The sequence below is a fragment of the Nicotiana tabacum genome, chromosome 17, assembly GCF_000715075.1.
Source record: "Nicotiana tabacum cultivar K326 chromosome 17, ASM71507v2, whole genome shotgun sequence".
NCBI lineage: Eukaryota > Viridiplantae > Streptophyta > Magnoliopsida > Solanales > Solanaceae > Nicotiana > Nicotiana tabacum.
In genome coordinates this window covers 77,147,085-77,160,110 of record NC_134096.1, presented here as the reverse complement: position 1 = coordinate 77,160,110, position 13,026 = coordinate 77,147,085, and the positions used below count along the sequence as shown (strand labels likewise).

At 39.9% G+C, this 13,026-nt stretch overlaps 1 protein-coding gene across 1 annotated transcript; it reads right to left on the bottom strand.

Annotated features, from left to right (window-relative positions):
- Nucleotides 1–867: 867 nt before the first annotated feature.
- On the bottom strand, nucleotides 868–2,363 carry LOC107793555 (protein IRX15-LIKE-like). Its single transcript, XM_016615933.2, has one exon. It carries the CDS (start codon nucleotides 1,973–1,975, stop codon nucleotides 1,049–1,051), a length of 927 nt encoding a protein of 308 aa, XP_016471419.1. The 5' UTR covers nucleotides 1,976–2,363; the 3' UTR covers nucleotides 868–1,048.
- Nucleotides 2,364–13,026: the final 10,663 nt, after the last annotated feature.

The following is a 13,026-nucleotide window of genomic DNA, read 5'->3' as shown; positions in this document are numbered from 1 at the left end:
TACATGAATATACAAAAATTCACAGAGTTACATGGGCTAATTTCCAAGTTAAATTGTTAATTATACTGAAAAGATAACTCATACACCACGTTTTATGTTATTTTCTTGAAATAAAGAACATACCAGAGGATTTGGAGGAGTATGCATAGCGCATTGATGCGCTATGCAGTCAATTATTACGGCTGCAAGTACTGAGTATAACGTATATATACATGCGTTATATCTTAACGGGGTAACTGGCCGTTAAGGTATAGTGCATGTTTTAGATGCGTTATACCTAATATGGCCCTCAACACTTTTTTCACATATTTTTGTCTCTTGAGTCAAAATTAATATTTTGGTTCCGGACTCGTATCTAGTACCTTTTTGAGTTTTATAAATATCTTAATAGAATAAAGTTAATGTTAGAAACTAAATGAAGTAAAAAAAAATATTTAGGAGTGAGAAAGAAAATTTTTGATTACAACATTGAAGGTTAGGCCGACTATTTTAGTCTTTGAGATATCTTAATAAATCATTGTAGGTAGTCTTTGGAAGAAAAATGGATCTCATATTGTGACCTTTGAGAGGAGAGGGCAAAGAAATTTGATGATAATGAATAGGACAAACTGGCGGATGATGCAAAGGAAGGAAATCCCACACCATACCATATGCTTTTGAGCTATTTTCCAGCAAAAGGCAGATCTAAGGGCAATCATGAAAGGATGCCCAAAAGTAAAAAAGCTTTTTACTCAAAACAAATATCCCTTTTTCCAATATTTTAATGCTCTTCATCAATTTTCTGTTTGTTCTTCCATTTGTTTTTGCTGAAACTGCATCATCACGAGGAGAACGATTTTCTAAATATGTTTTGTAAACGTATACAAATTTTTGACAAAACAGTTGCCTTTTTCATTCAAGGAAGAATACATTTGACAATACCAAAAGAGAAGTTATTTTTACGCAGGATCCCTCCTTCCCCCTAGCATAACAAGTCCAAAAATTTGCAACATCTTTAAATAAATGACACAGAAAATGAAACTGATATATCGCAATTACAACCAATATGCTAAGAAGAGGAATTCGCCATTGTCGAGTTATGGTTGCGACAGAATTGAAAGCTGTTAGCATCCATTCTTTCCAACACAAAATGCCCCAACATGTCCTTTGACTTCACCAAATTCTCTTTACATAAGAACTCATCACTTGTAATTCTATCCACTTGCTGATTAAAATCATGCACAAAAATATGTGTCTTTGAATTACCACCTTTCTTGCTCCGCGCCAAAACGCTAGCAGTAAAAATAGCTGACATTCGGCCAGGTGCCTCAGGCCAGTATCCTCTTGGACCATCTACCAAAATAACATCCCAATCAACTTCGTAAAATTGATTTGGCAAGTCATTTAGCCCAAGTTTGCACTCTGAAAACAACAAATTCTGCACTGGCCTGCACTCGTTTCGCACTTGTTCCTTAACTCCTGCAATCAGTTCCTTCATTTCACTCAATTTGGTTGTGTATTGCACGTCATAAGCTTCAATTTCTGGATATTTTTCCTCTATATAAGCCGCATAATAACGATTTTCGTCAATAAAAACCGTTCGACCATTGTGATTCAGGGCTTTCCAGAGACGAGTCTCGTGGGTAAGTCCAAAAACAAGTAAATTACAAGGTTGAGAACATTTTTGGAGAACATCAGCAATATATTTCATATCTGTATAAGACATGTGTTCTGTATTGTTAGAATTTGAAGCGTAATGGACAAGGGCCATAGCCACAGCCTTTGACAATGGAGGGGTACTTGAACTAGTAATTGTAGATGCAGAAACTACAGAGGCCGTGATTTTAGATTCTCTGGTGTAAATCACAGTAAGGAGCGAGGCAAGTGTCAAGAATGAAACAAAAGCCAAAGCCCAAAAACGATTGGAACTTCCCTGTTTTTGGATATAAGGGTGAAGGAGTATTAGCTTTGTGCTACTTCCAAGACTATTCTTCATCTTTGTGTTTGTAAGGAAAAATAAAGATTTCCCTTTTTGTAAAGATGGATTTGGAAATTCTTGGAAATTGGAATGAGTTTCTGAGAGAAACAGAAGCTGAGTTTTAAAGTAGAATAGACATGAATTGGCAGATTGTGGAGATTAATACTAATCATGACATTACAATCTTACCAATATTTGATTAAGTAAAGCAAGGTCTCCTTGGCAAAGAAGAAGTTGACTTGTTGACCATCTGGCTGTGATTGGCTAACTCAAGCTTTGTCTAACCACCTCATTTTTTTCTTGCTAGAATTGGTTTCATATTGAAAATGGAGTAGTTGGAGAGAAGGTATTTGGTAAGTTGCTAGCGACTCAGTAACTAATTTACAAGCAGGAAGTCGCTTTTCCTTGCTCATTCCATCTTCATTTCTCACGTAACCTCTACTTAATAAATAAACACACATTTTACTCTTGGGAGTAGACGAATCAGTTGCCAGCAGATTCCATTTCCGCAACATAATAAATACATTAAAATACCTTCACATGTATCGTACAAAATTAGAGTTAGCTGACGACATATACTAGTTTTTAAAAGAAGGATCTAATTTGTTGCAACTTCCGCTCTTTGATTATTGAATATTAAACTGAAGTTCTGAATGCAAGGTGCCAACTATAATATTAGTTCAGTTAGAACAATCAACTAAAGTTGAAAATTCTCTAAATTTAGTACAGGTCATTTGCTACTGACTTTAATTGAAAATTTTATTGTCAGTCCTAACGTTCAAAATAAAATTTAATGAGTCCCTGTTGCCCCACTATGACACAGTGCAAAAGGGTTCAATTTTCATAAAACGTATGACAATGCAACTTATCTAGAACCTCTTATATTGAAGTTGGGGCAGTTCGAGTAAGAATTCAAAAACGGTTAAAATGACGTATTGAAGCCTTAAATATTAACATACGTTTGCTCGTTTTTTGGTTGGTATGCTTTAATTTTCTGAATTGTCTCTGTCATCTATGAATTTCCGAACGTTAGTAAATTAATGTAGTAATGGCAAGACCAGTTTCAAGAATAGTAAGAAATGTTGAGGCCTTGTTCAGAACCAATTATCATTGTGGGCCTTGTGATGTCATTGATATTGGCGAGGACACAGTTTTGGGTCCGGGTCATAGAAATTCAGCCTCAGCCTTGTCATGAGTAATTGTCTGGATCCTTGACCAACACTACACCAAGCACTGTAATTCGTTTTGGATTCAAAAAATTAAGTTAGCACGTCAAGTATAACTACATTTAGGGGTGTACATAAGTCGGGTTGATTCGAATTTTTTAATTATCAAACCAAATCAATCGTGTAGGGTTATTAAATCTAAAGATCAAATCAAACCAATAAAGTCGGGTACTCGGATTTTTTAATCTCGGGATTTTCTAATTTTTTTCTTCATAAAGTCTTCATAGTACAAAACATAGAATTTGTGCTCCAGAAATTTCTTTGATCCTAGTAAGACATATCTATATAAGGTGTTTTTCAAGAAAATAACATAAAATATGAGATGAGCTATGGCATTGTACTAAAATATTCAACAATAAAGCTAATAAAATCGCATAAAACAAATATTATTAATAAGTCATAATGAAAATAAACATAATCTAAAATTAGTAAGTTGCTAAAATAAGTACGAGTAACAAGTACTATTTTTACATGACTAAATACTATAAAAAATAAGTTGTGCATTTTATCTAAACCATGAAAAAACTTAAAAAAATAGATATCCAACACTATTGTCATTTCTAGTACAATTTAATTGAATGTCTTTTATTAGCATTAATATTGACTATAAAACTTATTGTAGCATTCAAGAAATATAAGTTCAAGTTTAAAATTATACGTTAAAAGATAAAGTTATGAAAATATTTAAGAAATATTTATAAACTACACTACAATAAATATTTTTATGTATTAAATATATTTAAAACTTCTATAGAAGTAATGTCGGGTTGGTTTGGTTTCGATTTGACTTTTTTTAGTTAAAACCAAACCAAACCAATTATGATAGGGTTTTTTTCCCCTAACAACAAATCAAATCAAACCAAACCATAGACGTAAAATTAGTATAAATGGATATTTACATATATGTATGTAAATGGATAGTTTGAACTACATATATTGTACTAAGTCAATAATAGTTTGCATAGGCACACCCCTGCTAGAGCTATAGATGCCGTTGGTGTATAGATATATCTATGGCACGTTAAGTAGAGATCAAAACACTCACTCCCTATCAAAGTAGTTTTGTTTAGCGAGCAAATGATGAGTAATCGCCCCTTTCCACAAGAGTTGCTTCTACTCAAGTGTGCCATAATTGCTAATAAAGCGAGGAAGTGGTGATGGCCAAAAATCAGTGTCATATTGAGCACTCAATTTGTGCTTTGTTTTTTATAGCCGCAGAAGAATTATTGGCAATTAGAAGTTGCTCAATTGCCCAAAAAAAAAAGAAGGTAAAGCATTCTCTTTAACTTTGTAAATTGGCCCACGGTGGAGGAGAAATGACAACTCTAGAGGTAAAGGAACTTTGTCGTGCCTCAATACATTTGTGAGGGATTAGTATCGTCTTTTTATGAAATAAAAGACGCTACTTTTTGGGAAAAGAAGGATTAAGGGTGACAAGCTTTGGTTGACGCCTTTGAAGTTGAAAGTTGAAAGTTTGGACTTTAAGAAAAGGAAAGATGCCATTTTCCTCCGCGGTCTCCAATTCTCGCAAAGAAGCTAAAGAAAACAAAGAGAAAAGAAAAGGAACAGCTTAACGATATAATACCACTACAACGCCCTGCCCATTTTCGCTTAATTGGGAACTCTATCTGAATCATTCAACTCTTCGAGATATTAAGTGTATCTATTTATTTTCACCACCACCAGCTACTATCGCCATTAGCTTTTAGAGTGTGCTTTATCAAATAAATTATTCCTAAATACTGTATAAATTAAAATTTTCTCTAATATTTTGTGGATATACTAATATTTTGGTTTTAAGAAACAGTTTTGTACACTTTTTGAAAGTAAGCTCGAGTGCGCGGAGAGTAATCACTTACCTCAGAAAATCACGCCATGATTCTCTTAAAATGGATGTGCTCCTAGTCAAAAAGGCATATAGTAGTGCCACTGCCAGGTCCCTATGGCGACTCTCTTCTAGTGAAATAGTGTTGCGAAAGCGAATTCAATGTAAGCATAAATGCCAAATATTCTGAATCAGTCTTAACCGAACTACAAAACATCCAATTGTGTGTAATATCATTTAGAAAAATAATACTATCTTTTAAAACATTTCTTTTCTTTTTACTCTGTTTATTACACAATGTGCTATTGATACGTGAAATTGATGTTTATTTGAAAGATTTTGTGATATCCATGAGTACACCAATGCGAACCTTTTGAGAATTAGGTGAAATTGAAAAAAAAAATTATATACGGTCGACCGATTTCATAGGCACGAGGAGCTGCCTCGAGAGTAAGCTCGTAATAGATTGGGCTCGAGCTCAATGGCAGAGTATGGAGCATGAAGATCGAAGTGCTCGCTGAAGATCGAGACCGAGCATAATAACGGAATGGCGAGATATTAGTAACCGACCGAATATCTCGGCGAAAATTCCGGAACAGATCGAATCAAGCGGTTATTGATACCAATCATGAGATTTGTTTCTGTTATTAGAATTATAACTTATTTAGGATTCATCTACTATATAAAGAGGGACCCCATTCATTTGTAGAGAGGATTTTTGACTGATAAGAATATATACAAATACTGTTCTCTATTTCACTTACTATCCATTACGGTTCATCATTGTTTATTTTCTGTTCTTTACTGTTCTTGTTACCCAACCTCGAGACCATTTTAAATCGAGGTCGAAAGCACTGCTAGAATACTGGTTTGATTTATTTTACTATTCAGATTATCTATTCAATTTTTTGTTTATCGATTGGTATTAGATTAAATCACGTATCCTTAAAATCACTAAATAAGTTTAATTGTTACTCGAATTTCTGGATAAACGGTTTGGCGCCCACCGTGGGCTAAGGATAATAGTGATTTTTCAGTACTGATTCTGGTGAAACACACTATTTTACGCTTGTTCTTGTCAAGTATCTTTGCTTTCAGGTTAAAACATGTCAAACTCACAAAACGCATCCACACACGATGATAATGGCCTCGGATTCCATGATGAAAACAAAAATGTGATTGCTCCAGGAATCGAAGTGCCACAGGCTAATCACGAGGGAGCACCGGTTGCTAACCCTGTCGATGTCAGTTCGCACGTTGCTCTAAATGCGGACCTAGGCGCAGATCTCGATAGGAGTGTATGCAGAGAAGGACGATCTAGTAGCCAAAGAACACAGGGTAGAGGAGGCGAGGGAGTCAGTCTCTAAGTAATATTCGAGATGCTTCAGGCTGAGCAAGCCGCTATTGCTCAGTTACAAAATCAACATAGAGCTCTGAATAGGGTCGAGCCGAAAATTACTCGTCGTACAGAGCCAATACCAGAGAGGCCGAATGGTAACGAATCGGGAACTGATCCTATGATAATTAAAATGCTCGAGGAGCTCACCAAAAGAATTGAATCAGGGGAGAAGAGAATCGAAGCCAACGATAAAAAAAATGGAGACATACAACTCTCGAGTTGATCAGATACTGGGGGCACCGTCAATCTTAAAAGGGATGGATTCAAAGAAGTTTGTACAAAAGTCATTTCCTCCAAGTGCGGCTTCGAAGCATATTCCAAAGAAGTTTCGTATGCCAGACATACCCAAATATAATGGTACCACCGATACCAACGAGCATGTTACTTCATATACATGCGCTATCAAGGGTAACAATTTAGAGAATGATGAAATCGAATCTGTGCTATTGAAAAAATTTGGAGAGACCCTTTCGAAGGGAGCAATGATTTGGTATCACAACCTGCCACCAAATTTCATAGACTCATTTGCTATGTTAGCAGATTCTTTCGTAAAGGCACACGAGGAAATCAGACCTTTTCAAGGTAAGACAAAGGGATAATGAAATGCTGAGGGAGTTTGTGTCCCGATTTCAAACGGAACGCATGGAGTTGCCACCGGTCACAGATGATTGGGCCGTTCAAGCTTTCACCCAAGAGTTGAACGAGCGGAGTTCGATAGCATCACGTCAGCTGAAACAAAATTTGATCGAATATCCGGCTGTAACTTGGGCAGTTGTGCACAACCGATACCAATCGAAGATCAGGGTCGAGGACGATCAATTGGGAGCCCCTTCCGGTTTAGCACATCCAAACAGGTCGGCAGTTAAAAACCAGAGGGACGTTGACAGAGAGCCAAGGTCGAACAGAGACCGATATCAACCATATACCGCATATCGAAGAAACAATAAGGATAATAGTTCAGGACATAATTCCGCCCATAACGATCGAAGAAGTGATCGAGGACAGAATTCTCGGGGACTTATGAGCAAGAGTGGTTTTGACAAGTACGTTGATCCCACAAAAGCACCTCGGATATCGGAATATAACTTTAGCATTGATGCATCAGGCATTGTATCGGCAATCGGAAGGATCAAAGATATTAGGTGGCCCAGATCCATACAAACTAATCCTTCTCAAAGAAACCCAAATTTGATATGCAAGCATCATGGCACGCATGGTCACAAAACCGAGGATTGCAGGCAATTAAGGGAGGAGATAGCCCGTCTATTCAATGAGGGCCACTTTTGAGAGTTCCTCAACGATCGAGCCAAGAATTATTTCAGAGAAAGAGACGCCAACATGAAAAATGAACAGGAGGAACCCCAACATGTCATTCATATGATCGTCGGTGGGGTCGACATTCCACAGGGACCCATATTCAAACGCACTAAGGTATCAATCACTAGGGAAAAATGAACCCGATATTATGTGCATGAAAGCACTTTATCATTCAACGACGAAGAAGCAGAAGGCGTTTCCCAGTCCCACAACGACGCTCTGGTAATTTCTATCTTATTAAATATAGTTCAAGTTAAGCGTGTTTTAGTGGATCTAGGTAGCTCGGCGAATATCATCCGATCGAGGGTCATGGAGCAGCTCGGCCTACAAAATCAAATCGTGCCCGCAGCTCGGGTCCTAAACGGCTTCAATATGGCCAGTGAAACAACTAAATGGGAGATTATTTTACCGGTGAACGTGACTGGAACCATTCAAGATACTAAGTTCCACGTGATCGAGGGCGACATGAGGTACAATGCCCTAATCGGAAGGCCTTGGATTCACAATATGAGAGCAGTCCCTTCGACTCTCCACCAAATGATAAAATTTCTAACATCAGATGGTGTAAAAACAGTATACGGGGAGCAGCATGCTGCAAAGGAAATGTTTGCGGTCGATAAGGTAACAACGATATCAACATTATCAACCTCGGAAAGGTCGAGCATCAAAGATAAACAGGAAGTCAAATAGCAATCACAGCCACCAGTCTCGACCGAATAGGGGAAGCGAGAGATATAAGAAGAAGAGGAGGATTTTCTGACCCCTCGAACTTATGTTGTTCCCGAAGATATTGACGCCACCAAATCAACGGTCGAAGAGCTGGAATAGGTTATATTGATCGAGTACCTGCCCGAGTGAAAGGTATACCTGGGAACGGAATTAACCCCCGAACTCAGGAAAAAACTTATTCAATTTCTTGTTGATAACATAGATTGTTTTGCTTGGTCCCATTTAAGATATGACAGGGATTCCACCGGAGGTAACGACACATCGGCTATGCCTGGACCCTAGATTCAAATCGGTGAAGCAAAATAGAAGACCCCAGTCCGAAGTAAAGCACGCATTCATAAAGGACGAGGTAACTAAACTTCTCAAAATAGGATCCATTCGAGAGGTGAAATATCCCGAATGGTTAGCCAATATAGTTGTAGTCCCTAAAAAGGGGATAAACTTAGAATGTGTGTAGATTATAAGGATTTAAACAAGGCGTTCCCCAAAGATTCTTTTCCACTGCCTAACATCGATCGCATGATCGATGCCACGGCCGGACATGAGATCCTTACTTTTCTCGATGCCTATTCCGGGTACAATCAAATCCAAATGAACATGGAAGACCAAGAAAAGACTTCATTTATCACCAAGTATGGAACATATTGTTATAATGTAATGCCCTTCGGGCTAAAAAAATGCAGGAGCTACTTACCAACGCCTAGTGCATAAAATATTTGATGAACAAATAGGTAAATCAATGGAGGTTTATATTGATTACATGCTAGTTAATTCCCTGCGCGCAGAGGACCATTTGGCTCATTTGTAGGAAACGTTCGAGATTTTAAGAAAATACAACATGAAACTCAACCTCGAGAAATGTGCTTTCGGGGTTGGTTCGGGTAAGTTCTTTGGCTTCATAGTATCGAATCGGGGGATCGAGATCAACCCCGATAAAATCAAGGCCATCGAAGACATCGCCGTCGTGGATAGTGTAAAAGCCGTACAGAGGCTAACTTGACGGATAGCTGCCTTAGGCCGATTCATTTTGAGGTCATCAGATCGAAGCCACATATTTTTCTCTTTACTCAAAAAGAAGAACGATTTCGCCTGGACCCAGAATGCCAACATGCATTGGAAGAGTTGAAGCGATACCTATCGAGCCCACCACTTCTTCACACTCCAAAGACAGATGAGAAACTTTACTTGTACTTTGCAGTATCGGAAATAGCGGTAAGTGGTGTCCTAGTTCAAGAAGAGCAAGGTACGTAATTTTTCGTTTATTATGTAAGTCAAACCTTAGGAGAAGCAGAAACTAGATATCCACACTTAGAAAAAATGGCACTTGCACTGATAAACACCTCTAGAAAGTTAAGACCATATTTTCAATATTACCCAGTATGCGTATTAACCACTTACCTACTTCGTAATATTTTGCACAAGCCCGAACTGTCGGGCCGATTGGCCAAATGGGTCGTCGAACTCAGTGGGTACGACATCGAATATCATCCTTGGACGTCCATCAAGTCTCAAATTTTAGCGGACTTCGTGGCCGATTTCACGCCAACCCTCGTACCCGAAGTTGAAAAGGAACTGTTGTTTAAATCGGGTACGTCATCGGGGGTATGGACCCTTTTCACAGACAGTGCTTCAAATATGAATGGGTCCGGGCTAGGCATCATTTTGAAGCCGTCCACGGGTAGCACTATTAGGCAATCTATCAAAACTTCTAGGTTGACTAACAATGAGGCCTAGTACGAGGCCATGATTGTAGGTCTAGAGCTAGCTAAAAGCTTGAGGGCGGAAGTCATTGAAGCCAACTATGACTCTTTACTGGTTGTGAACCAAGTAAACAAAACCTTCAAAATTCGAGAGGATAGAATGCAAAGGTATTTGGACAAGCTGCAGGTAACTTTGCACTGTTTCAAGGAATGGACTTTATAGCATGTACCTCGAGAACAAAATAGTGAGGCTGATGCACTTGCAAACTTGGGGTCATCGATCGAGGAAGATGAGATCAACTCGAGGACTGTCGTTTAACTCTCGAGATTTGTGATCGAGGAAGGTCATGCCGAGATAAACTTTACAAGATTAACCTGGGATTGGAGGAATAAATATATTGAATACTTGAAGAATGGAAAGCTCCCATAGGACCCTAATGAGTTGAGGACCCTACGAACCAAAGCTGCTCGATTCACATTGGCTGAAGATGGAACATTATACAGAAGAACATTCGATGGACCATTGGCAGTGTGCTTAGGACCATGAGGCACCGATTATGTTTTACGAGAGGTCCATGAAGGCACTTGTGGGAACCACTCCGGCGCCGAATCACTGATTCACAAAATCATTAAAGAAGGATTCTACTGGGATAACATGGAAAAAGATACTAAGGAGTTTGTTCCAAAATATGATAAATGTCAAAGGTTTGCACCGATGATCCATAAGCCCGGAGAACAACTTTATTCAGTCTTATCCTCATGGCCATTCATGAAATGGGGGATGGATATCGTCGGCCCTCTTCCATCGGCCCCAGGTAAAGTTAAGTTCATTTTATTTATGACTGACTATTTCTCTAAATGGGTTGAAGCACAGGCATTCGAGAAAGTGAGAGAAAAAGAGGTTATAGACTTCATCTGGGATCACATCATGTGTCGATTTGGGATACCCGCAGAAATAGTATGCGACAATGGTAAATAATTTATCGGCAGTAAGTGACAAAATTTCTCGATGACCATAAAATAAAAAGGATATTGTCAACACCGTATCTCCCTAGTGGGAACGGACAAGTCGAATCGACGAACAAGACTATCATCCAAAACCTGAAGAAAAGGTTGAACGAAGCTAAAGGGAAATGGAGAGAAATTCTGCCTGAAGCCCTTTGGCCATATCGAACAACATCAAAGTCCAGTATAGGGGCAACTCCGTTTTCCTTAGTATATGCCTCTGAAGCCTTAATTCCAGTCGAAGTCGGAGAACCCAGCACAAGGTTTCGACATGCATCGGAGGAATCGAACCACGAGGCTATGAATACTAGCCTCGAATTATTAGATGAAAAATGAGAAGCGACACTCGTTCGAATGGCTGCACAAAAGCAACGAATCGAAAGGTACCACAATAAAAGAACTAACTTTCGCTACTTCGGGGTCGGGGATTTAGTCCTAAGGAAGGTCACCATCAACATTCGAGATCCTAATGAAGGGAAGCTCGTCTCGAATTGGGAAGGACCCTATCAAGTCCTTGATATAGTCGGAAAAGGGTCTTATAAACTCGGAACGATGGACGGCGAACCACTGCCAAACAACTGGAACATATCACTTCTCAAACGATATTATTGTTAAGGTATGACTTTCTCCCTTCTTTCGTTTATATATATTCGACGCTAACTCATTGTAGGAGTTCGACCAATGACATCGATACCTCAGGTTTTAAAGTACGTGTTGCACTCTTTTTTCCTTAGATTGGTTTTTATCCCAACTGGGTTTTTCCGGTGAGGCAACAATTATGTGCTACCTGAGGACAATTCAATAGTATCCAAGTGTCACGGGCCCAAATCCTCACGTTGGGTAGCGGCACCTGCTCGCCCGTGCGGCGCCCGCGGCTCTCCTCGCCGTGGGCCAGCCTACTTCCTGTCCCAGGATTCCCCAAGCACGATCTTGTGCCTGTTGGTGGGGCTCACCCGCAGGCTCGCCCCAACCTGTGCCGCCCGTAAGATGCCTAGGTCCTTGGCCCTAGACATGTCGTGGCTCTTCATCTTAGGATCACAATCCATGTGCGCCATGGGGGATTGGCTTAGGACATGTCTTGTCCTTAGCCTAAGACTGAGCATCACTCCCGCGTGCACAGCCCAATCCTCAAGCTTGACACTCACCTAGTGCATCCGCGACTAGCTCGTGCCTCGCCCGAGTAAGGAAACCTTTAGCCCTTGGCCATTGTCATGCTCGTCTTTCGTGCCATGCCCATACATAGCCCTCTTACAGCATGCTTCCATTCTGAAGTAGTGCAGTGTCGCCCACACCTGCACCTTTAGGCCAACGGACCCTTGCTTGCATGGTTGAACCAAAGCCATGCTCACAAGTTGACACATGATGCCCCTATGACAGGTGCGTCAAGTATCCAATCGGCACGAAGGTCTCGTTCTAACATTCGGCAGCCCGCGGGGCTGGCCGTTCCACACATCGATCCTCCAGCACCACTTTGATGCCCAACGCAGGCCCGAAGGCGTTGCGCCGCCCATAGAGTTTCCCTAACTCGTATGGGTGCCTTTGACACTCCTTTTGAGTTATCTAGGCAGGCCCTTGAGGTTGCCCCCAAGGTAGCTCGTTCTATACGGCTCGGTGACAGCACGCATGGGGGAGGCAGGTCGGAACTTTCATCACCTATACCCCCCCTTATATATGCTTAAAATGAAAAATCCCAAGTTTTCCGAGTAGACTGCTCTACGTCAGACCATTAGAAGGACCTTTTCTCACCAGTTCTTGGCCGAAATCACAACTCCAAAATGCGAGTTGTGACACAAGGCTTCTTTGCAATCAACCTCGAATACTGGAGGGCATCACCCTCAGATGTTATATTCTCAAGAATAGTATCAAAG